General features: G+C 40.4%; 1 protein-coding gene across 5 annotated transcripts in view; it reads right to left on the bottom strand.

Moving 5' to 3' along the window:
* LOC146711514 (protein sidekick-2-like) overlaps positions 1-26,530 on the bottom strand; it is an 86,931-nt gene that overhangs the window by 12,028 nt on the left and 48,373 nt on the right. For all 5 annotated transcript variants that reach the window (XM_085454365.1, XM_085454361.1, XM_085454363.1 and 2 more), the window contains exons 3-28: positions 25,432-25,538; positions 25,019-25,166; positions 21,142-21,275; positions 17,394-17,505; positions 16,791-16,981; positions 16,452-16,535; positions 16,120-16,314; positions 15,541-15,657; positions 15,091-15,258; positions 14,476-14,578; positions 13,343-13,519; positions 12,920-13,056; positions 12,058-12,205; positions 10,745-10,885; positions 9,390-9,571; positions 4,452-4,567; positions 4,082-4,277; positions 3,881-3,979; positions 3,566-3,757; positions 3,295-3,416; positions 3,061-3,170; positions 2,640-2,790; positions 999-1,236; positions 797-912; positions 485-674; positions 200-298 (exon numbers count right to left, since the gene is read on the bottom strand). In XM_085454365.1, coding sequence (XP_085310491.1) covers positions 200-298; positions 485-674; positions 797-912; positions 999-1,236; positions 2,640-2,790; positions 3,061-3,170; positions 3,295-3,416; positions 3,566-3,757; positions 3,881-3,979; positions 4,082-4,277; positions 4,452-4,567; positions 9,390-9,571; positions 10,745-10,885; positions 12,058-12,205; positions 12,920-13,056; positions 13,343-13,519; positions 14,476-14,578; positions 15,091-15,258; positions 15,541-15,657; positions 16,120-16,314; positions 16,452-16,535; positions 16,791-16,981; positions 17,394-17,505; positions 21,142-21,275; positions 25,019-25,166; positions 25,432-25,538 — 3,773 coding nt within the window. The remainder of the gene's footprint in view (positions 1-199; positions 299-484; positions 675-796; positions 913-998; positions 1,237-2,639; positions 2,791-3,060; positions 3,171-3,294; positions 3,417-3,565; positions 3,758-3,880; positions 3,980-4,081; positions 4,278-4,451; positions 4,568-9,389; positions 9,572-10,744; positions 10,886-12,057; positions 12,206-12,919; positions 13,057-13,342; positions 13,520-14,475; positions 14,579-15,090; positions 15,259-15,540; positions 15,658-16,119; positions 16,315-16,451; positions 16,536-16,790; positions 16,982-17,393; positions 17,506-21,141; positions 21,276-25,018; positions 25,167-25,431; positions 25,539-26,530) is intronic.

The following is a 26,530-nucleotide window of genomic DNA, read 5'->3' as shown; positions in this document are numbered from 1 at the left end:
TTAATTTGTGTCTTTTTATTGCCTTCTATGTCTTTTATACCTTTGCTTAATGTCTTTAATATATCATTCACTGCCCTTTATAACTCCTACATATTGAAAGCTGTTATAAAAATAAAATTCCACTGCCTTGACCAGCCTTGACTTTCTCTCCCAATGCTATCAAAGTCTATAGTAGAAGTTCTGCTTATTGTAAACTCACCCAGTATAATTCCATTAGGCTGTGCAGGAGGTTGCCAGATAAGCCTAACAGAGGTGGTTCTGACTTCTGGGAACAAGATGCCAACTGGAGGGCCTGGTACTGTCACAGCAAATGAAAAATCATTAGGCAAGAATATCATACATAACAGAAATCCAGTGATTTAAGAAAAGCAAATGTATACATTTGAAAAAAGAACATTATTGATATTACATTTGTTTAGAGATGAAACATGAAGAGCTTCAGCTACAGCAGAAAGGTTAAAGTTGCTTGGAAAAGTTAATTTACCATCATCCAAAGTCCTCTCTAGAATGGACGGTGAGCTGCACCTTCCGTCTCCGATTCGTGTGAAGGCTAATACCTGGATCTCATAGAGCACATACTTGCCCAGACCAGTTAGCTGGACACTATGACTGGTGTTTCCCTCTACTGTCCAGAAATCTGGAGCTGTGTCTGAGTCCTTCTCCTTATAAACAACCTGAAAGATGCAGAATATTTTACATAATGACTTTAGGAGTATTAGCACTTAGAAGCACATTATTTATATGAATTTTACTCTGAAATCTGTTTCAATTTCAGACAAACAGTCAGAGCTGTTACCTTATAGCCCAAGATGAGTCCATTGCGGTCAGTCTCTTGGACCTCTCCCCACCGCACCAATATGCTGCTGGAGGTGGTGGCGAATGCTGAGACATTGGTGGGGCCGCTGGAGGGGACTGCAGCAGAAGATAAAGGAGGACATTTAAAAGACTTCAATGACATTTATGTGATTTATGTTGCCATAGGATATTTATTTTCTCACCAGACTCCCTTGTCCTGCAGTGGACTGGCTGACTCCATGGTCCAGAGCCAATACCGTTGATGGCCTGAACTCTGACCTCATACTCTGTCCATTCTTCCAAGTCCTCTATGGTGAACTCCCTCTCTAGGCGGTCCATTATGACGTGAGAAAGGACCCCCCCTTTAGTTCCGGCTTTGGCGTACTGGATGCGATACCCAACCAGATCTGGATTGCCATTGTACTCCCACTCTGGAAGAGGCTAAGATGATTTTTTGTTGTTGCTGTTTTTATATCCACAGTTCAAGCAAGATCAATAGAAATTTCATCATAATTGACAGTAGGTACAAAGTGTTGCCAGAACAAGAAGAATTCGTTTGAATTGCAGGGATTAGCTTAGATTTTAAAATGCGATAATGTTTTAAGAAAACTGTAGAACTTTAAATCAGGAACTACAGGTTCATATTTAGGCTACAAGTCTTGAAAAGCAATTAAAATGTAGTTGCTTAGCAGGGCATAAATATAGCTTTTCGGATTTTTAAAAATATATTATTACTGAAATGCAACAATATTCTTCCAATCAAATCAAATCAAATCACTTTTATTGTCACATCACATGTGCAGGTACATTGGTACAGCACATGTGAGTGAAATTCTTGTGTGCAAGCTTCACAAGCAACAGTTGTGCACTTTCACTTTCACTTAACTTTGTCTGTCAGTACTAATAAGATTAACATAGATCAATTATTTGAGAATAGTAGCTATCACCAGCACTTGCAAACAATTGATGTTTGCAAGTGCTTAAGTGCACTGAACATAAGGAGCTGTAGTTTTTAAATTAGCGCAGTCCTGATTCATAGATGCTTCTATGCCACAGCCATGAAGTGAGCCACAAAATTTTTACGACAGTTTAACACTCAGCTTGTGAAAGGAGGTCACGATCAGTGAGCTATGTCATCAATTTGTAGAGCCTATTACCCAGCTGACACCTATTTGCTGGTATATCTACCTTTTTTAATCCTTTTAAGGAGCTGCAGGAATGCCACGAGTCTCTGTGTCTCGGTGCTTAGTTGACACCGCGGTGACGCAAAGAGAACCTTGCTGACACAGAAATTAGCCATAACCAAGGACATAGTGCATGTGGCTTTCTGAACCATCGTAAATATCATCTCCTTTATTTATTCATCATATAAGAGAATCCAGAGAAGAGCAGCAAATTTGCAGAAGCAAAAAAAAACAACATAAAAAAGGTTTCTAAACTAAGGCTTTTGAAAACAGGTTTATTTATTTTAAACTGTCAAAGTAATCATTTTATTGCAAACTTTTTATTATGTGATTTTTTCCCCACGATTTTTATGGGACCGTAAAATGTAAATGGATGGATGAATTTTTATGTCCTTCACCAAAATCAGATTTTTACAAAGCTTATCTTAATAATTTTAACAACCCAAGGGCATTTTCCCAATTCTGTCTTATCCCAACCATACTTTCCAACATTTCCAGAAGAAAAAAAAGTAATTTAAAAATAGCCTTTACATGGTGCATGCAAAAACATGCTAAAATCTACATATCCAAAATTGAGTCCTGACCTAATAATATCTGATGAAACTCAATAAACTTCAGACTAACTGAATTGGGACCAATGTGAAATGAAGGGTGGCTTACCACCCAGCGAAGCCACAGGCTGGTCTCACTAGCTGTGCGCAGGGTGACATTTGCTGGGGCGATGTCTGGAGGGGCCTGCAGGGTCTGGATCTTTCTGGACGGCTGACTTGGAGGACTTGTGCCCACGATGTTTACCTGACGCATTCGGAACCTGCAACAAAGGAAGCCAGATAACTGTGGATAACATTGTGGATAAACTGGTGTTGATCATGATACAGAGGATTAGAACTGATCTGTTACAGGTCTGATGAAATGGGGCTTTAATGATGTCCAAAAACAAAGTCGGTCAATGTAGCAAAAGGGAACAGGATCTTTTTATGAGCAGAGTTAAAGGCTAAAATAATTCCTAATCTAACATTACACAGGAGAGACAGTTTCTGTGTGTGGAGGGTGCGCAGTGGTTTGATGCGTGTGCACTCACCTGTAGTAAGTATAAGGGTTCAGGTCCAGAACCTCCAGTGATCTAGCATCAGGTTCATTAGCCAGCTGGTGAACCATTAGCCACTCTTCATTCTCTCCAATTATACCAATCTAAAATGCATAGGGAAATGGAGTGGTATCAGCAGCTGAACAAATGAAACAAAAATGACAGTTCAACCTAAGCATGAAAATAAAGATAAATACAATAATCTTAAAATGTCTAACTAAATCATACCTGAGCTTCAACCTGCCAACGGGAAATGGATGTTTTGCCATCATAACCAGGTTTGAACTGGAGAGTGACAGAGCGGGGGCCGATGTTGGAGATGGCTAAATTGGTTGGAGGGCCAGGTAGCTCTGTAGTAAAGAATTGAATGAACACTTGAATAGTAGTAATTGAATTGTTCATAGAATTTAGAGGTTGCTGAACAGAAATCCGCTCAGTAAAATTACTATTCTAGTGTCTACCGAGTACTAATCGTTAAACTACTCAGTAAAGGCCTGACCTGGGGGTACACCAGAGGAAATAGTGGAAGCAGAGAGCTGGCCTTGGCCCTTGGAGGTCATGGCTGCCACCTGGATGGTGTAAGTAGTGAGAGGAGTGAGCCCCGTAACCTTGTACTCCTGAGTCAGGTTGGGCAAATAATGGGTTACTCTGGTATTTGTCCTGTTGAACTCCTCCCAGGAGATGCGATAACCTGAAAGTGGTGGGGAATTACCAAACAGTTACGCAGTAATTTCAGTTTTATGTCTTGGTGACTTAAAACAGTGGACAACGCAAAGGGACATAATCATGTTATATAGTCATCTTTAATGGTTACCTGTGAGAATACCATTTTTCTCTTGTGGCTCCTTCCAACTAACTTTTAGAGAGGTGTCCAATATGTCAGTGAAACTAAGGTGTCCCACTGCACCAGGGGCTATAAAAACATAATAAAAACAAATAGCGTATGAGTAGGACAACAGCCTGGCACATAATGATCTTTAAATACCAACATAACTTCCTGAACAGGGACACATACTATCCTCATGTGTGCGTAACCGCTGAGGCGGACTGCGGGGACCGTCTCCCGGGGTAGTGAAGCATAATACTGAAGTGTAGTATTCTGTGAACCTTTTAAGGCCTGCTATATAGCCAATGTGAACGCTGTCCTGAAAGTTGGGGCGCACTGTAACCACAGCGACTTCGTTGGGCCGACTTGGTTCCCAGGCCAAAAGCTGGAAATTGAATAACAGGAGATGTTATTGTGGACATTTTGGGTACCAAAGATTTTTTTAGGATTTATCAAGTGAGTTAAAAAAAAAAATCTGACTGATAGTGCTTGTATACTGTAACAACAATGCCCTTCTTGACCACCAGAGTGCACCAGTTTACAGAAAGGAGCTGCTCACCTTATATCCCTGGTTGATTCCATTGATAAACTGCGGGCTCGGGGCAGTCCAGGTAAAGCGCACAGTAGTGGAGTTGACAGCCTCGGCTTGTACATTTCCTGGTGGCACAGTGGGCACTGATCCAGAGGAAGTAAAAAAAAAAACATTATGAGGTGCAGGCAGAGTGAAAGATTAAGGTAGAGGGAGAGAGGGGCAGACAGATAAGCAAAGGAAGAGAGAAAAATGGGAATAGTGATGAGACATGGAAGGAAAAGCCTTCAAGAGGCGCTTTCAGACCAACCTCATTTAGAGCGTGAGAATCAGGCTCAGGGAATTTTTTATTTTTGCTCATTTGGGGAGGTAAGAACATGCCAATCACACCGGGTGTGAAAGCAGTTGCCTCAGGCAGCTTCCAGGTGAACCCTGCAGCAGTTTGTTTGAAGCGAGCATGCCACTCTGATGTAACACCGGAAAACAGTCAGGGAGTTGCACATTAATGAAGCTGACTGGCCGGTACTGGTCCTCCTGTCCTTGTGCATTTCTTAATTCTCTTGTATTGAAATTCAGAGCATAACCTGCTCTTCTGCTCTTCTGTCTTTAATGGCACGAATGATGGAAACATCCAATTAACGAGAGCTCAGCTAAACATGTTCACTGCTCGTGTTCACTAACAATGACACAGATGATGAAACCATTTTTACATTTTTTGCAAGTGAAGAGAAAAGGGAAATAAAATTGCGACATATGCTATACTTTCCAGGTTTCATAGTTTTGCTAATTCGCCACAGCACGGTTGTGCTTCTCCACACATTTGTTTAATTGCAGATGCAATGGATTCTGAGCTGGAATCGATCATTAACTGGCTAATTGATCAGACATTACACAAAATGTGTGCACAAATTTCCAAGGTTTTAAGATTAGTTGTGCCAGACAGATTCCCTCATTTCAAAATAAAAGTTTGTCGTTAGACAAAACAAAGCGTTCAAAGAGACAGCTTGTATTCATCTCAAAGACACATGTAGGGCTCATTACACAAATGAACAATATTTATACAAAGGGCTATGTATGGAAGAATGCAAAGAGGAAACTGAGGGAGAAATGAGAAAGCACTCGAAGAGCAGTGTTTCTTAAAATAAACAAAAGGCATGTGCTGCTGAAGCTGCGCAATTATAATCATAACTAAGACAGACACAAGAGCTCTGTGTATTTATTTCCATACTATAGGAACAAACTAAGAGCCTGCTCTCACTCTCTTTTACGCTACCTGACATTTAGACTTGAAAAGAGTGTAACAGACTAGTAATGCAAAAACCCGAGCGCCTGTAAAATCCAAAGAAGTCAAAAATAACTTCTGAATTTTCCTTGGATAACTGTTTCTTAGCAGGAAATGGAACATATGATGAAATGTGAACCCTCCCAGTTTTCTTATGGATGCTCAAGGGAATATTTATTGAGTATGGTGCAGAGATCTCTGTTCATGTAATGGATTTACCACGACAGGCATCCAGAGATATGTGTTAAGCCTGTCAGAGCTTTATATACAAGTTAAAGGAATTTAAAATCACATTCAACGTCAGCACAGTGCATCTGAATCAGAAGGCATTTGGTAAAGTATAGAAGGAAGATTTCTAGACATACTGTCATCTATGGATTGACCTTGACTGGCAGCAATGATGACATCTTTAAATCTTAAAGTAAAAACTCAGATTAACCTTTCAACACGCTAACACAAAAGCTGGAATCTACAAAAAGTCAGCATGTTACTGTGTTACAACGTCACGTTGGAAAAAAATATGAAGCCAGATTTCCGAAAGCTAAATATCTAAAAGCTTGTTCCCTTCAGATCTGCTGCCACAAAGGCAAAAACAGATTTTGCTAATTTGACTTTTATCCTCTGAAGATTTTGAACAGACAGGGAAACAAGAAGCCTAAGGTGTTGGAATCAGTAGGCGTGTCGAAATATGTAGCTGTATGACACCGGGGAAAGTTCACAATATGTGTTCTAATTACACTACTCAGCATGTACAATGAGAAAAGAAGCCAACCGAGACAGGTTCTCTCTGCAAAAATCAAAAGATATGTCACATATCTGACACTCATCATCACTCGATAGTTTATATGCAGAAACAATTAAATCTGTGCTGAGAAAAACAACCAAAGTCTTTGGGCTGTCAAAATAAAGGTTATACTTATGGAGTCTGGGATGTCTGTAATCAGTTAACCTAATCTCACTAACTGCATGTCTTTGGATTGTAGGAGGAAGTTTAAGTCCCTGGAGACAACCTATGCAGACATGAGGAGAACAAGCAAACTACCCATAGAAACGTTGCCGATTCAAAACTACAACCCTCTTTGGACCTTGTTGTGAGGCAACAGTGCTAATCATAGCGCTGTTCCTGCTGCCACTACTGTATAACATATTATTATTATAATAAAAACCAACCAACCAGCCAACCAACAAACAAACAAACAAAAACATTCTAAAATAAAAAAAATAAGGACAAATGCAAAAATCTGGAAACTATGAAACTATGAAAGTCTGAACAACAGCATGCATTTTAATGGGGCACTCAGTAAAAAAGACACACATTTTCAAAGAAAAACATATATATTTAAAAGGTAGTAAGCATGTGTTATGCATAACCATACAGAGATATGTGATAAAAATAAGCAAGGACAAAATTAATGAATCTAGATAAATCTCAAACCCCAAACTAAAAGTTAAGTAAAAGCCTGGGCTGAAGTATATGATGACGCTTATGGGCTCATAGCTGTATACTGTGTTTATCGCAGCATTTATTAAGACTAAAAATAAGCAGCGTTGAAAGGAAAATAGCACTTACTTATGACTTGTCATGCCTTTTACAGACCTTTTTGCTGCTCTGTGCTGAATGCTGATTTCTCTACTGCCTCAATTCTCAAAAATTCTAGAAAAACTTTTTAATTCAAGATTAGAAAAATTCCTTGAAAAACATCAAATAATAAATGTTGGTCAGTATGGTTTCAGAACGCAAAGAACCACTTCAATGGCGATAATTGAGGCAGTAGAAGAAATTACTGATACACTGGATAAAAATAAATATGCAGTTGGTATTTTTGTTGACCTCAAAAAGGCCTTCGACACAATCAATCACTCAATTTTACTGGATAAATTGGAAAGATATGGTATTTGAGGGAAAGCTGGTAACTGGTTAAAAAGTTACCTAACAGGTCGGGAACAATATGTTAGCATAGGGCATTACCATTCAGAGAAACTTGGTATTACATGTGGTGTTCCCCAAGGGTCAGTGTTGGGACCAAAACTTTTCAATGTATACATAAATGATATTTTTGATGTTTCTCAAGTACTTAAACTCATACTGTTCGCAGATGACACCAACATATTTTTCAGTAGCGATGATTATACTGATCTTGTAATGACTGTAAACAGGGAGCTAAAATTAATAAAAAAATGGATGGACATAAATAAATTATCATTAAATATAAATAAAACTAAAGCAATGTTTTTTGGTAATTTAAAATATAATATAGAATTACCAATTATCATTGAAGGTGTACCAATTGATAATGTGAGTGAAAACAAATTTTTGGGAGTTATAATTGATAACAAAATTTCATGGAAACCCCACGTCAGACACATAAAAACCAAAATTTCCAGAAGCCTCGCAGTTTTGAACAAAGTGAAACAATTCCTTGATAAAGATGCACTTCGTACTCTGTACTGTACCCTGGTTCTTCCATATCTTACATATTGTGTGGAAGTGTGGGGAAATACATATAAAAATACAACTAATCCATTAGTCACAGTACAGAAACGAGCACTGCGTATTATTCACAAGGCTGGTTATCTAGATCATACTCACAAATTCTTTCTTCAGGCAAAGTTACTTAAATTCCAGGATCTGGTTAATTACAATACATCCATAATTTTGTATAAAGCTTTTACTAAACTTTTACCGGCAAATTTACAAACTAGATTTGAAATTCGAGAAAAGGTTTATAATGTGAGAGGCTTTGGAGAATTCAAATTACCCAGAACTCGAACAACCCGTAAAGGCTTTTGTGTGTCTGTATGTGGTGTGAAAATCTGGAACAGTCTGAGTTTACAATTGAAACAATGCAAAAATATTCATAGATTTAAATTTCTCTACAAACAGTTGGTCTGGTCACAGTATACTCAATGATGGGTTTTAGTGTGCTCTGTAATGTCTGTCCTCTTACCATTGCTGGTATGGATTCCAAAATAAAAAATAAAAAATAAAGTGTGCGTATGTATGTACATATATGTACTTGTGTGTGTAGATATATATGTATGTATATGTATGTGTGTCTGTTACTTGTAGTTATTACTGCCTGTTACCTGTGGTAATGCAATTTATAATTTATATATTCTGTATTCAGTTATGAAGGCTCTAATTGTTGGTTGCGAGCTGCCGCTTAGATGCTTGTATCTGCCCGGGGCTGTTGATGGGTCTGTATGCAATGATGGGCGTAGCTGCGGGAAGTTTATTGTTTTTTTTTGTTGATGAGTGAGTATAGGGGTGGGATTTAATAAGTTTTCTTCGTCCCACTCCTTTTTCAGGCAAGTTTTGTTTTTTGTTTTGTGTATTTTATGTTCAATATAGGTATTTGTTGTGCCTGAAAATGAATAAATAAATGAAATGAATGAAATGAAATGAAATGATTCAAGATAGGAAACAGAAATAAAAAATGTAGTGGCTGTACTCTTTAAAATGTGTACATATCACCATTTCAGTGGTAAATAAAAAAATGAAAACATGATTGCATGATTGATAACTCTTAATTTGACATTAAAGAAAGATAAATGTGTCAAGTTTCACGTTTCAAGCTTAATTTTAAGTAAAAAGGGAAACTTTGAAACCCACAGCGTGATGCCTGCAGACAACGATTAACTTGAGCCCTGCTTTTACTATAATATTGTCTGTTTGCTACTCTCACCTCCTTGCAGAGTCCACTCAGTGACTTTGTGGCTGTAGGTGCCCCGGCCTGCTCCATTGTACGCTGCCACCTCAATCTCGTAGTTGGTCCAGATGATGAGGTCCTCCAGGAGCAAACTTGTTTGGTCTGGGTTTGTGATGTTTTTCATCTGACAATCAACTGGAAGCCCAGACAGACAGTACCTGAGAGCAGAGTAATTGAAGGATAGAGAAAGACAGAAAGACAAGGACCGCACAGACCATTCAATTCAGTTCAGTTTTATTTATACAGCAACCAAATCACAACAACAGTCGCCTCAAGGCACTTTACATTGTAAAGACCTTACAATAATAGAGAGAAAACCCAAAAAATCAGACCACCCTGTGACCAAGCACTTGGTGACAGTGGAAATGAAAAAAAAAAAAACCTTTTAAAAGGAAGAAACCTCTGGCAGAGCCATGCTCAGAGAGGGACAGCCATCTGCTGTGACTAGTTGGGGGTGAGGAAAAAAGGAGATTAATAACTAATAATTAAACATAAAGTGTTATATAAACAAATAGAAAGTGAAAAGAGGTGAGAAGAAGAAGAAATACTGAATCCATAATGGAAACCCCACAGTAGCCTAGGCTTATTGGAAGCATTCAGGCTCACCTGATCCAGTCCTAAGTCTAATCTTAAAAAAAGAGAGGATGTCTCCTATATCCAAACTGGGAGCTGGTTCCACAGAAGAGGGGCCTGAAACATGAAGGCTCTCTCCCATTTTACTTTTAAATATCCACAAGTGTGTTAGGGAATATGAAGTAAACCAGCAGTCTGAGAGGGAAGTGGTTTTTCAAGGCGATATAGTTTTTAGAATAAGATGGGGCCTGACTATTCAAGACTTTATATGTGAAAAAAGGTTTTTAAATCAGATTCTGGATTTAGCAAGGACAACATGAAGACAAGCTAAAATGGGAGAAAAATGGTCTCTCTTTCTAGCCCTGTCAGTCCTCATGCTCCAGCATTCTGGATCAACCGAAGGCTTTCGGGGAGTAGACAGAACACAATAAACATATATTAGGATTTTACTGGCATTTTTTTGCCAATAGCGAGGGACTGAGAGCAGTAAGAGTACGAAAAAAAAAAATCATGCAGAGCAGTTATAAAATGGCTACAAAAAGAGAGGTGACAACAGATGGATGTAGAAGAAGGTATTTAATTTGCACCAATTATTCTACAGACACAATGAGCAAGAATGAAGCAAAATGGAAAGGGAGAAAAGGGACTGGCATAACAGTTATTATCGCATCTGAATGGCACAGGGCCAGACAGGCACCTATCCCTGGATAAAAAAAAAGAGAGAGAGAGAAACAGGCAGGTTGTCATGGTCTTTTTACCTGATGATGTAGCCCTGGAGTGGACCATTTTGATGACTCTCAGGGGGTGGCTGCCATTGGATCATGATGGACTGATTTGTGCGGCCACTTGCGATGACTGTCTGAGGGGGGGCGCTGGGAGGTTCTTCGGGGAGAGTTAGTCTGCAGCGAGGAGCAAGGAGAAAAGAAAGAATAAAGGAGAGGTAAAAGCAGAGACAAAGTGAAGCCGTGCATTAATTATCCTGGGTTTCTGCATATTTCTATTCCATTTCATCATAGACATCAAAACATAATAAAGACAGCTTTTTGTGTTTTTTTCAGAACACCATAAAGGAAAGTTGGGTTAAGTGTTGCTGTGTCTTTGTCCAAAACATATTCTCTATAATACTGTCCGCAGAGGGACAGCTTGCTGTGGCATGAAAAAAGATCAAAGAGGCCTTGGTAAAAAATGGAGCAGCACAATGGAGAGACAGGGCGAGTGAGCGAAAGATATAAAAGAACAAGAAAGAGAGATCCAGGCAGACTTTTCCCTTAAGTCAATTTAAGATGACATCTTGATTTCTTCCCAGTGCACCGGAGCACTGCTCTGGAGGAGATAAAGCAGAGTGTTTAGGATCAAAGAGGTGTGCCTCAGAAAAGCCCTGCACTCACTGACGCTCAGTCACCCTCCTGTGGTGCATTCTTGTCTGGGCAGATTCACACTGGAATTTGGCTCCGCGAAAGTGTGTGGTTTGAGGAGGGTCTTTCTGCAGTTAGAAAAAAACATCCAATGGGTTGTGTTGATGCGCGCAAGGTCAGACAGTAGTGTGCATAGGTGAATAGTGATGAGCTAAGAATGTGTGTGAGAGTGCGCGGAGGTGGGCCTGCATGTTTATGACAGCTTCTTCTTCCTAGTCAAGAAAATTCACTTGAGATTTGAGTCTGTGTTGAGCTCTGCCACTTTCAAGCCTCTCTGTATTTTACTCATGAAGTATGGCAAAGGAAGTTAATAGGAGGGAGCGAGACGAAGCTGGGTCAGCGCACCCATCAAGTCTTCACAAAGCGCAATTTCAGCTCATTCACAGTTTTATCTTGAAAAGGCCCATCCTGAAGCCGGCTCATCTCTCCCTCACTCCCAGAGGAATGAAGACCAAAAAGTGGACTTACAGGAAATAATCACAGGATTTTCTATTGAACTGCCAAGACGAGCGGGGAAGAACGGCTTGTTCCAGAACAGTAAAAGCCCTCCAAAGTGCAACGCTTGTCTCGCGGCCAGTGTACACATTAAAAAACACAGTCTACGAGCAATATTTTTAACATTCAGCAGATGCATAACAGCTAAGTGCAGCACCCACCGGTCAGTCTCTTTGCTGAACTGGCCTCTGCCCACGTCATTTACGGCACACAGGCGGAACTGGTATGAACGCGCCGGGATGAGGCCACCAACAGTAACCCCAGTAGACTCTGGCTCAATGTTGGCCAGCAGCACTGTCCAAGGCGCATCTGAGATAGAGAGGACACACATAAAGATAAAGCTGTGAGCAGTAGCTAGAGAATGATGAATGACCTTGTGAGGTCATTAAGACTCTTGAGAAAAAAAAAACCTCTCTCCACCACTTGCGAACTTAAATTTAAATTCATTGTTATTTCTGACTATCCCTGCACACCACTGTTTCGTTTTTTCAGTAATAATAGTGCAGCTACTGATAGGAGACAAATAATTTATTTTGCATAAAGTCCCTCTAAATATCAAATTGCAATTCAATTATCCAAAACCCAGATCCCATCTGCATCCTCAGATTCATTTTCCTTATAATGAGTTGTCATCTACTCAGTTAGCCTGAGCTTCGATGAGAAATGGTTGAGCAATTTAGTCTCAGTGGGTGAAAACATTCCCACTTCTTTGATTTTATCAAGTGAAAGGAAGATAAGAGTATTGGACAGCAAAACAATTTGGTCTCCCTGTTCATTTGTAAGGAAACGCACAAGTGAGGCAATTGAGTTATACAGATTGAGGAATGTATGAGAGTGTGCAACTGCCAATTTTAGATACACAATTGAAATGTAATATAATAGGAGGGATTGCAAATTAGTGTCCCCTTTGAGAACAAACTAGCAATATCACTTTTGAAATTACTAATAAAACTATTACATTTGTGAGTTTGCATTAGGTGTGCATGGTTAAAGGTGATAGAGGTGCTTGGTAGAAAAACTCACTGTTTTCTGAGACCTCCAGGATGTAGCGGATAAGGGGGCTGTTGCCATCGAAGGCCTGGGCCCACGTTAGGTTGATGGCCCTCTTCTCAGTGGTACTCAGAACTGCTACTGGGTTTTCTGGAGCATGAGGTAACTGCCTGTACGTGTAAATGTGGGTGAGAGGGAACAAGTGATAAGAGAAATAGAATCAGACAAGAAGGCAGAAAATAACAGAGCTGAACAGTTAGAGTGAGAGCGAGGCATTGTAAATATTCGAGGGGTTTGATGGATTAGAGAGGAGAGCAGTGATAAACCACAACAGTGGAGGAAACATCCATCCATCATGTCCTGGTTGCATGTAAAAGAAAAAAAAAAACACAGAGGAAAAAAACCAACTAAAAACAGCACGATAAGACTGGGGAGACATTGGGTAAATATGCAAACCTGACTCGGAGGTGGGCGCTGCGAGAGTCATTGCCACCCACCGAGGTCACCCTGCAGGTATATGTTCCAATGTCACCCGACCACGTTTGGGAGATGTGCAGGGTCCCGTCAGGATCCAGACGCAAACGCGGGGACGTGTTCACGTCAATCACAGTGCCGCTCTTCTCCCACACATGTCTGAAAGCACGTGCGTGACAACGTAACTATGTTACTCACGAAAAAACAGACACACGCAAATTTGTTTGCCCTTTATGAGTTCATGCGCCAAACACAGAAGGTGCTAGCAACAACGAAAAGCGCAACAAAGCTGGCAGCAAAGTGTTTGGATCAGAAAAATCTCTCTCTGTGTCACAACTTATCATCCGCGGATTTCGCTCCTCGTTATTTAACCCACCCACACATATGGACACCCCCCATTACATGCGCACATGCATGCAGACATGCAAATATTAGGAGCTCCCGTGATTAATAGCGACTATTCGCGCTCTGCAGCTAATCTCCTCTGTGTTGCGTTTAATTAAAGGCGCTGTCTGAAGTTATTACTCTGTTTACATATTCATCTGTTTACCCTGCAATCTGATCAATGTCGTAGGCCCACAGGTGACAGGCTCTCTAATCACTGGGCTCCATAGACATCATTTCACTCCCTCTGAGACAGATGCCTGTACACACACTCTGTCATGCTCAAGACTGTCTAAAGAATGAGGGAAGGCAATGGACTAATTCCTAAATCTGACTCCAAGCATTTCGAATGCTTCCCATAGGAAGTCTTCTAAGGGTGGATAAACACTATGAGATCTCATGCAGATTTCATAAACTAATTAAGTACAACACTGATGCCCAAGCTTGTTCGCAAGGCTGGGAGTGATTAAAAAATATGGGATGGCCTTGGCTCAGGTAGTAGAACAGGTTGTCTACAGTTCCCATTGTTGACATGATGTCTGTCAACTCCATAAGCCAAAGTGTCCTTGGGCAAGAAACTAAAATCCAAGGTGATCCTAAGGGCACGTTACTGGTAAGTGAACATATACTGCTCTTTTTGAAAAGTGCTACTTAATTGCACAACATTTACTTACATAAAAAGAATGAGGAGTAAGACCAACAAGAAAAGAGAGCATATTCCAAAAAATTACCTTACAGTGACACTGGGATCATGGGTTACACCACAGGTCATAACAGCCTTAGTCCCTTTGATGACACTCTGGTCTTGTGGCGGTTTAGTGATGCGGGTACGTGCTGTGAAAATGCCCAAAGGCTGTTATTCAGAGACTGTTTGATCAGTGAACCGAACAGAGATTACAGGAATTGGTCTCATCTTTCACTCAATATCTCTCTGAAATAGCATAAATTATATTCTATTTTCAGTGGGCAAAGTATTTTGCAAGGTTACAGAGACTTGTAATGTGAATTTAGTCACAAAAATGAGTTCACGTGCAAGTCCAACTGTCTTGACAATGACCTCTAGGAGAAAAAAAAGCATGTAATTCTTCTAGAATTTAACACGTCATGTATTTAATAATAACAATACCAAAAAAGACATTTTCTCCTTTTATTTTTTCTCATATTCCAAAGGTCTAGAGTAGGTCTCATCATTTTCAGCAAGTTATACAAGTGTTGAACAATGTAAAAAATAAAGAGAGAGATTAAAATAGAATAGCTTAAATAGCTTAGATCACACAGTCTTATGGTGTGCTCCAAAAAACTTCTATTCTGTTCTACAGAGGGTGTCCAGTTGCTGTTACGCTTACCCCAGACCAACAGGTCAGCTGAAGCCTCGTCAATGCCCCTCGAGTTACTGGCCATGCAGGTGTATGTTCCAGCGTCAGACAGGTGGGAGGGGCTGATTAGTAAGCTGCCCGATTCCAGCAGGGTGAACCTGGGCAGCTGGACCGATCCACTGGCCAAGACACGTTCACCTGCAGGGAAGGGTGGAAGTGATCGATGATATGGGAGAAAGGACGGGGAACAAAAAAAGGGGGGGGGGGGGGGGTGTGTGGGGAAAGAACAAGAGAGATTAAAGTATTGGAGAAATGTCAGGGAAAACAAACAGAAGGGAAAGCAGCACAGCAACAGTAAAGAAATACAGCTTGTTTGGAGAAAATATATATTCTGGATCTTTTTCATAGCTCTTGTCTAACTGACGAGTCAAAATGCAGCATAATAATCTCCCCAATACCTCATGCTGTTAGCCCACGCACCTTTCTGCCAGGTGATGGCTGGCCGCGGGGCTCCCGAGGTTTCACAGTGTAGGATGACTGACATGCTGTCAATCACTGCACTGTCAGAGGGGCCAGCGGTTATGTTAGGAGCAATACCTGGATGGGGAGGGGTCAGGCACATGAGACACACGCACAGACACAGAGAAAAACGCATAGGTTCAAGCAAAATCAGGTAAGACAGAGGTGATAATGAGAGACATAAACAGCTTTCTCCCTAATAAAGCAGGTAGCAGCTGAGAGCTTAATGGACTTGACAAAAGGGGCAGCTGTCAAGTCTCATTCTCAGAGACAGCTCTGAGAATCTGACAAGGCGCCTCTGTCTCTCTGCTTCTCCTGCTCATTCTCTCATTCAAAAATAGGCAATAATTGCCCGAGCATCCAAGGCTGACAAATCTGTCACTGCAAAGAGATATATAGATAGATGGGTGTAGAAAGGGAAGACAGAGAGTGGGACAAGAGAGGATTAGGAAAGAGAAGAGAGGAAGGAGCTGAAAGACAAACAGAATGAATCAGCAGACGTGTGGATAACTTTGAAAAGAAATTTCAAGGGGGACATACTAGTAACGGCAAGGTAGGTGTTTGTCTGGATTTCTCCTGCTAGATTGCGAGCAAAGCACTGAAACATCCCTGTGTCATCTGGCAGGAGACCGTTGATCTGTAGACTGCCTCCTACCAACACCCTGTACCTGGGGATCTTCACCGGGCTGATGGGCACTGCATCTTTATACCACACTATCTCTGGCTGTGGTGTGCCTGCAGAGGGAGGAAAGGATTTACTTATTTTTTGTCTCTGGTCACTGTGACCCTGTAGTCCATTTTCTTTTCTTTTTTACTGCTTTTTTTAGTCTTTCACACATGCAGGAGCATAGTGGAAAAAAAACACCACAAACCTCGAGCCTGACAGGGGATATCCACTACCTTCTCCATTTCTGCGCTGATGTGACTCGGCGGCTCTTTTACAAACAGAGGATATTCTGTTCCGAAGAAGAAAAGTGATTGTTCGCTAATAGCCTTTAAAAACAGCTACAAAACTAATGCGTGCTTTTTATCATCACCGTCATCTGGCAATAGCGCATTTACACGACTTTATATAACAGTATTAGCGTTAATACTGAAATATAAACTTTGAATGGAGACTCTGAAAAGTATCTCAGCTTGAAGATTAGCACTGATCATTTAGGCTAAGCTGCTTTCTGTAGGGTCAAAATGTATGTTGTAACGTTGTTTACCAAGAACATGCAGGTAGGCCCCGGCCGTGACGGAGGGGACACTGCTGCTCCGAAGTGACGCTTCACACTCATAGTAGCCACTATCGCTAACTGCAGGCAAGCTGATGACCAATCTACGGCCAAAATCGCGAATCCCTGTATTGACCACTGCCCCGTCTTTTCTCCAAGTGATACTCATTTTGACAAGAGGCCTGAAAAAGAAAAAGATGAAAAAGAGAAAAAGAGAGCAAGAGACCGAGAGCGTGGTTTTTAATATAGATTTATATTCTGTTTCAAGGTTACAGAGCACTGGGGGAGCAATGGGATACATCTGTCATTCTGATTAAGTCTTTGAATTTGAGATAATAGTCAGATTGTGCAAGATTGGAAGAACAGAGTGAAGCCCTGAATCAAAGGGAAGAATGGAGGAGAGGTACAAAATGAGAGATGTGCAAAACACTTTTTATTATGTTCAAACAAAAGATTCCAAGATTCATTTAAATCACAAAATATCAGATGCGGGGGTGGGAGAAGGTGGTGGTGTTTTGATAATGTGTGAATGCCTGACTGTGTGTATTTGCAGTCTCCTCCTCAGGATCTGCATGTCTCTTTGTGAACATTTACCTTGCATTGGCAACACACTCCATGATAGCTTCGTTTCTCCCGACTGTTACACTGGTGTTCTTTGGGGGGATGATGATGGAGGGGGCAATGGGGTCTGCGGGTCCTCCCACATCTATCACACACACAGAAACGCACAAAAGTGAAAGAAATCTTTAAATTGCATGCCAGTCTCAGATTAAGCCTGTGCCTCTGCCTGATATAGCCAACTGAGCATGACTAGATCCTTACACAGAGACTGACAATTTGTCACCATCACAACCAAGTAGCCAGCATGCTATCAACCAACTATTAACGCCCCTGTCTTTACTTTAGATCCTCTTTCTAGTGCACACGGCATTTACTGAGCATGGTGTTAGCCCAGGTGTTAAGAAGCCATTATGTAACATAATTGAGACAAACAGAAAAGGCGATTAAATGCGGCACCATCACTCACGGGTTTCACAGAGCCTCCAGCCAACCATCGATTCACTGCCCTCAATCAGTGATCTCTCTCTGAATCTGATCTCATTTTCCCCCCACCTCCCCGGAGTACGGGTATGGGCCTGTGAACTTGTATATGTCTGAGTGATTGGACATTTACAGTGTGCTGTGTGCATGCATCGCTTTGAAGTTTGTTTCCGGATGTCCGTGTGAGACCATCTCAGGTTAATAAGGGCTCTAATTAAGTTTTTATTATTGTTGTTGTTATTTTGCAGCACCTGATTATAAATCTCAACCTTTTCTTGCTCAGTCCTGTAGAATCTCTACAGTACTGTAGCAATGCTTCCTCTACAAACACTGACTAAAAATAGACCTGTGAGTTATTACCACTTTGACTCTACTCGCCATGTGATTACTGCATAGTTTCCTGATCATCAGTCAAATAAATACCTAAAAAAAAAAAAAAAAAAAAAAAAAATATATATATATATATATATATATATATATATATATATATATATATATATATAAAACAAATTAAAATGCAGTATCCAAGTATCTTCAAATTCTTTCCAGAACATAACATGGAAGGAAACAACAAACAACACGAAATTAACATGCTGCTGACATTTCTTCAGAACGAATTAAACATTTCAAAAATAAACAATTAAAGTTAACGCCAAAGAATTCCCAAATATCCAAAGATTTTCTTCATGGCAGCACAGAGATTTAAAAACACACACACACACACACACACACACACACACACACACACAAAAGAGAAAGCAAAAATCATTTGTAGGACGCTTGACAGACGGAAATGAACAGATAGAAATGTTTTGCAGTCATCATCTCGGAAATTTGATGAGAGATCGAGATGAGCAGTTAAATGCTTTGCTCGTTTGAACCTTATTCAAAATTACTTTTATATTTCTAGGCAACAAAGGCAACAAATTACCTATTGATTAACTGGTAAATACATAGAATTGGTGGTACTGCATCAGTCTGAAGGCTTGGTATTATTAATTAAATCCTTTCATCAACGTATCAAGTATCATTTTGAGTACATTGTTGACATTATTAATAATCAGCATAATGAAGACCAATCAATCCATCTATAATAGCTGCCTTTTAGTCCCTAGAAAGCTAAAAAAAAAAACCACACAAAAAGAAATAAACATGCTACAATGATTTGCCTTTGTCCAAGAGCTTAGTGAGGAAAAATCGTAGTTACTTGGTTCTGCAGTTACTGGCTATACTTCTGTGAGATTACAGAATTTGGCAGATCCGTGTAAATTTTGCGACTAATTAACAAGCAAGACTTTGCGTAAGGTTTGATTGGCATAGGTTTCAGTCGACAAGTAAGTGTGAAAGTGAAAAATGAGAAGAAAGAAACTGATGGAAAAGAGTCACTCAAACAGCATTAATATTAATCTTCTACAAAGAAGATTTAAAGCTGAAAATCACCAAGATCACATATAATTTATGAATGATATATTAAATAGAACTCTTGACAGAGTCATGCTGAAGCTGCTGAAAATGTGATGATTGGCATGTTGTGTGAAGTACTCGCCTTTACACAGAGTGGCTGTTAACACTTTAATTTCGATTTGAGTTTTACTAAATGTTTTACAAATCTGTGTAAACACGGAAATTGAACAGTTTTGTTTAATTAAGTGAAATGCACCACATATTTGGCTGGAAATGTAGCCCGTGTTTGCCAACAACGCAGCAAAAAGTGGGATTCCATTTGACTTATCAAAGAACTCATTTAATTTTCCAGTAGACACGACTGGTTCCTCGGCACACGGTAATTAATGCATTGCAGTTCATGAACTCCCAGTGTTGAGGATACCTCAAGTGTGTAATGCAAAAATTTATGCGGTGACTTGCATAGCAAATTCTCACTACTAAGGGTGCCACCCTGTTTACATCTGTCTGTATCTAAAAACAACTGTAAATCCAAGTCAACTACAGAGCACTTCACAATCTAAGGAATATTAAAAAGGATGCCTGAATGTCTGCGTGCATGGAGCTTTATCCGACTCCAGTTCGCCTTTCACTATTACACCCAGCTCTGTCTCATTTGTATGCTCCCTTAGGAAGATGGTGCTCCCTCTACTGCATATTGTTTAGTCTTTTATCCAGAGAATTGCTACAACGAACAAATGCAGTTGTAAAATTAAATAAACTTATTGGCTTTCAGATGCAAACTACAACGGTGTTATCTGCAAGGTCAGACTGGGTGATATCCAGTGATATCTGATCCCCGGGGATTGCTGTACCGTGCGTGTTGAGCACTGAATTACAAATGCTGCATTAAAGATATGATGAGCAGATGCTGGCGCGAGAAGGAAGCTGCCATTAAAAGTGCGCAGAACAAAGAGTTTTTAATTTTCAATATTACAGTTAACATCCCACTGTTAACCCTATGGTGACTTTTATCATGTGGATACTATCATGTGGAATTCTGTCCAGATAGCTAGAAAAATACACTGAGTGACTCCTTTAATTGGGTCGTCGAGGTAGGCGAAGAAAGACTGATGTTGTTGAGATGAAAGTAAATAAGAGGCGCGAGCATTTGTGTGACTTTGTTTAGATAAGAAACGGTGACAGTAGGTGGGAGGATAAGGAAGCGGCAGGTTCAGTTAAACTACATAATCATTTGACTTAAAACCATGCTTCTGCCGCCAATGCCGAACTTTATTTGAAATTGTGCACATGTGGGTTTTATAATTGAGGCCGACCTTCTGCTTTGATTTGTGTGTTGATGTAGGCGTGTGTATGCTTAATCATTCCCTGTGTGCTCAGCGTCATTTTCAGAATTCATTTTTGGTTTTTTTGTTAGGAGGATTTCAACCAAAGTTGTACTCCATGGGGCCTTTCTGCCTTTTCACAGAGGTCCTGCTGGAGTTCCACCTAAAACATTGTAATTCGCTATTGAAGCCAGAGGTTGGAGTAGGCCTTGGAGAATAAGAGGACATCTATTATGCTGCAGGTAATGAGTATGATAAGCATGTATTTTTTAGAAAGAGAAATCGGGAAATAAAGAAAGCACCTGTCAGTAGAGGGCGCTATCTCTGTTTCTACTGTTTTTGGCTGAGCAACCTGTTGTGTTGCCACTGTGTTAAATAAAATGTGTATCTAAGTGATGCGCCAAGAGGAAATACACAAATTTAAAAAAAAAAAAAACACAACCCAAAACTACATTTTCATCTGCAACAACATGTTGACACAAACAACCTGCTGTGTCTTTACTCTGTGGGCGAAGAAGTCTGTTTCCTGTGTATACGCATGTACACATGTATGCGCACGTGTGAGTACTTACTCTCCACTGTGAGAGTGATGGGCTGACTGGTTTTGTTCTCCCCGTTTTTATCATTAACTGCCTGGGCATAATAACGTCCTGCGTCAGGGGCCACGGTGGACAGGATGACGAGCGTGTTGTCCAGGGCGATGGCACTGAGTATCCATGCAAATAAAAACACGCATTAGTTTTAAGGACAGTGCATTAGTGAATAATAATTCCTGCAACAATCACCCTAGTCTCAGAAAGCTACAAACTGGTAGTGTGCAGCTGCACCAAATTAAGGCCACCAATTTGGCTTCCAATTAAAAGGTGCAAAGAGTGGTAGAAATTTCCAGTCCATTTCATTTCAGCCAACTGCTGTACATTGCAAAATTCATCCTCAAACAAACTCAAAACCGTACATTCGCACACAGAAACACTCAAATCATTAAACCAGTGAGTAGTTGTTTCACACAGTCAATAAATCTGAAGGGTAAACTGACACACATACGCATACATATCACATAAATTACCACTGAAAAGAAGCAGAGAGAGACAATTTTATGAGCACTTCTCTCTACAATATACACAGTGTGTTTAGGAAATAACTCAGAACATGTCTTGCTTTTTATTATCTGCTTAATATATAAAGTACTTCATTAAAGGGTTCACTGTCATTTTAATTGTTATAGATCCCAGAGGGTTTCTACAGAAACACACTTGCGGCCAGTCTGAGTTTTGTCCATGGAAGCAGTTGCTTGGCTGGCTATCGACGCTGTTGGCTATTTCTCTTAATAGTTTAAGACAGCTTGGTGCAACTAATGAACTTTGATTTCAACATATTTGAGGTATACAAGAGACATCAGGATTCATCTTTATGCAGTTCTTCCTGGTTGATGGAGATTTGAAAAGAAAGTTAAAAAGCAGTAAAGTAGTATGTAAGGTTTAGGCTCTCACGACCAATACTGATGTTGATATTTGGTTAAAAAGCCGTTGATTCAGACATATTTCCTTAACATTTGCTGGTTGTGACATCTATGCTTAGTAAGGACTCAAATAAGATGATATGATAATGCAGTTTAAAAAATAATGAGTTTTTATTGTTTCAAGTGGATTACTCATTTTTAGATGTCCCATTTTGGCTGGTTGTTGTATTTGTGGCGTTCCCTATTTTTTGAATGAGGGAAGCGAGCGTAAGAGGGAGAATACCTTCTGATTGACAAACTATGCAACATCATCAGTCATGGGTGTTTCTCTTCTTTACTTTTTAAATTTGTATATTTCTTTAAATTTGTATATTTCTTGGACTGAAATATAGGCAAATATCAAATATTGGCTCTATTTCACAATAAATCTAACAACCGCTCGAGTAGTTATTTATGCACTTAAAATGGATTTTTCTCACGGTAATTGCATTTGTAGTATTTATGACAATTTTCAGAAAATACACACACATATAAAAACCATGAATGTGTAAAAGGTGCAGTTTTCAAGTCCAATCTTTTCTGTCACTGCTGTGGCCCAGCACCCTCTTGAATGACTAAATGTAGGTTAGGCTGATGGTTTGGTGAAAATGAGAGCTGACGCCAAGCATGGGGCCAGATTAGGCTCATTGTATCTGCCAGCATCCACCTGATTGGTGCAGGATAAACAGACAGACTCCTGGACAATTAGGAGCTGAGGCTCTTACAGATTCAACAGACACTTAAAGAAACGCACATTGATACACAGACACACACCTGTGAATATCAATGTGGCCTGACACAAAGCGAGCAAACAAGCGGTAAATGTAGAGTATCCTGTCAGTGACTCACATTGTCACGGTGCAAAGTTTCACTGCTTTGCTTCTAATAAGATTCACCTCTAAACAACACGATAACTAGCTCTGGGATTGGTTGGACATTCATGGAAAGGACTGAGATTTTTCTTACAATATTCCTCAGTGCTTCTACTGCAACTTTTACAGCTGGACTCAGAAAGTACTTTCACCAAATCTATGCTTTAACCAACAACATGCAGCCCAGGGTAAATGTCTTCATGTCAGCTATGACATGATGGTGATCATAGATAAGGAGGTGCTTTCTGTGACATTATAGACAGCCTACATCTCTTTTCTGGATAACAGATATTAATTTCACAGTATTTATTAAGGAATATTGGATATTTCCACATAATTCAAAAAACAGAAACAGATAAATAAAGAAAAATTCACTACACAGACCGGCACTTGGAAATGTGTTTCCAATTGGAACTGTCCCTGTGTGAAATGTGTCCTCTGAACCTAATAACTGGTTGTGGCAGCAAGAACTGCAGTCAAGCATTTGTGATAACTGGCAATAAATCTTTGAGATCGCTGAGGAGGATTTTTGTCCTACTCTTCCTTGCAGAATTGTTTTAAATCCACAACAGTGGATGGTTTTCAAGCATGAACAGCCTGTTTAAGGTCATGCCAAAGCATCGAAATTTGACTGAAGTCTGGACTTTGATTGACATTTATTTTGTTTTTTGTAGCCATTCATAGGTGGGCCTCTTGTCCTGCTGCACTACCCAAGTGCGCTAGAGCTTAAGACGTTCTCCTTCAAGATTTTCTGGTAAAGAGCAGAATGCATAGTTTCATCAAGTAGGGAAAGGCCTTAAAGTCCAGGTCTTAAAGCTGCAAAGCAGCCTCAGACCACCACGCTGCCACCACTATGTTTGATTGCTGGTATGATGTTTGTTTAAAACTAGACATATCAGAACCCGAACCTTCCAGATAGTTCTGTATTGATAGTCCACAGAGTATTTTCCTAAAAGTACTGGAAATTATCAAGACATTTTTTGCAAATGTGAGACGGGCCTTTGTGTTTGTCAGCAACGGTTTTCATCTTGAAACTCTTAATGATGCCATTTTTGTCCACTGTTTTTTCTACTGTGGAATCATAAACACTAACCTTAAATTAGGCGAGTGAGGCCTGCAGTTCTTTAGATGTTGTTCTCGGTCTTTTTTTTGGGACCTCCTGGATGAGTTGTTGATGTGCTTTTGCAGTAATTTTGGTTGGCCTACCACTTCTAGGAAGGTTGACCACTGTTACAAATGTTCTCCAATTGTGGATAATGGCGATCACTGTGGTTTGCTGAAATCCCAAAGCCTTAGAAATGGTTTTATAACCCTTTCCAGAATGATGGCAGTTGGTGAACTGGTGGCATGGTGGTTTTTTGAGATCTTTTAACCTACTTCACTTTTACTTGATTTAGTAGGTCTGGCAGTAATCAGGCCTGCTTGTGGTTAGTGAATTATTGATTTAACAAGGGGGGGAAATACTTTTTCAGTTATGTTTGGATAGCCTTTTCCCCCTTAATAAATGAAATCATCATTTAAAAACTGTTTGAAATACATAAACATAACAAATGTCTGCAAGATATGCAAACACACACATACACACACACACACACACACACACACACATAGACCCTTCAAGACAGAAATCTAACCAGGGGTGAGTGCTGTCAGTCAAACCTATCATCAATTGAGGCCTTTTGTCCAATTTTGTCTAATTGGTTCCTCTGCTGCCTGCTCTATCTCTACCCTTCAATCATTCTGCCTGCAAAGTCAATAGGGCCAATATAATAACCCGCTTTATCACTGAGAGGCGATTCAATGATGAACACAAGGCCTGTGCCAACATTCGTTCATCAACTATTCTGCTCAACTTCACTCATGGTGTGTGGGGGGATTGGAAAAAAAAAAAAATCTGTGAGCAGTATTGAACCTCTTAGAGTTCTCTGAAGTGAAAGATATTCTATTTCAACAGCTCTGCATTCATCTACAGCTCATATATGAGAGAACTTTCTGAGACAGGCACAGAAAAACACAAGTAAGATGCATAAATGCTTTGTCTAAACTAAAGCAATCAAATTGGGGTGAATGGAGGCTTACATGCGACTGCTGGAGGGAATCTTACGCCCATCTCTGAACCAGGTAATCTGGGGCCTGGGGAAACTGTGTATACGTGGTGCACGGATTAGAGCACCCTCGCCCTGGGACACAGTTTGAGACCTCTCACCTTCCACAAAACCCCCCATATCTAGGAGACATAAAAAGTGAGTTAACAAGAGGGAGACAGAGAAAAGATACTAGAACAGAAAATGCTGAAAATGCCTGCCAGCAAAAAGGATGGAAATAAACAATTGCCATTATTAGCATTAATGTTATGTACCTTTTTCAAAAGCTAAGCGCCTTAAAACAAAGTGACTCATCCACATAGTGTGCATGACGAGCTTTTCACAAAAACAGTGTCTTGCCCTTAATCTGCCAGAATGGAGGATGTATAGAAAGAATCCTTTACTCACAGGCAACCTGCACTTCAGTGCTGCACTGCATTATAGCACCAACTCGGTTTCTCACAATACAGCGGTAATGGCCAGCGTGCGATCGGTCCAGCGAGGGGATCAGGTACCTAATGGGCACACGCAACACAACTGCAATTAGTCATCATCAGCATGACAGACAGCAACATTTGTCATCTTGCTGCTATTATCACCCACACTCAAGATGCTAAATTAATTGACATGTTTCAGTGGGCACCTGAAACGGTGCCTTAATGACATTCCTCTTTGTAATAAGACATAAATGGTCTAAAAAAAGGAAAATAACAGCGCATCTTTGAAGTGTTATTTGCTGCTGATGTAATCCTGGACAGTGGATAGTAAACCAGAGAAGGAAGAATGAAATTTTAATGTAGAGCGCAGGTCCTGACTGGCAGGACTCACAAAACGCGATTCCTCCATCCAGATGGTGCATGTGAAATACTAGCAAAATAACCTAAGCAGTTACTCCCGTTTGCTACAGCCACTTAGGAGTGTAGCTTCCACCCCAGCCATGTTCCCCCCTGCACTGCAATTCGGGGGGTAAGGGGGGGTGGGGGGTCTGATTAAATGGATTCCAGTTCTCCTCTTTGATCAGGGCTGGTGAAGAATAACAAGCAGAGGGCTGGCCTGCAAGGCAGACCCAGAGACTAAGCCACGTGAGAGCGCAGCCAAATGCTTAGGAAAGACAAGGAGAGAAGAAAAAGATGAAGGGGAGAGAGAGGATGTGTGAAAGAAGGTAGGTATAACAGGCAGCGAAGGGATGGTGGGGAGGGGGGCAGCGATAGCAATCAGACACTACCACCTTAGCGTGTCTGTCCATGTCTAGGGTTTTGGTATGACTGTGAGTGGAGTCTAGGAAACTGTGCTAAAATTGGATTGAAAGTGACTTCCACTGTGGACTGCATCTGTCACCTGTTAACTCGCATGCAGGCATAATGCTACACAAGCATACTGTACATGTAGAAGTGGGCACACACGCACACGTGCACAGAGGACTTGTTAGCGCAGGGTGAACACTTCTTTTACCACGCTGAGTTGTTCCAATAATTCAACATTGTGTTTAGAGGCTGAAATATGTAAT

The sequence above is a fragment of the Copadichromis virginalis genome, linkage group LG4, assembly GCF_057382275.1.
Source record: "Copadichromis virginalis isolate Kocher_CV1m ecotype Utaka linkage group LG4, C_Virginalis_male_GT1.1, whole genome shotgun sequence".
NCBI lineage: Eukaryota > Metazoa > Chordata > Actinopteri > Cichliformes > Cichlidae > Copadichromis > Copadichromis virginalis.
The sequence above is the reverse complement of the archived record's forward strand: the minus strand, read 5'-3'. Positions and strand labels throughout refer to the sequence as shown.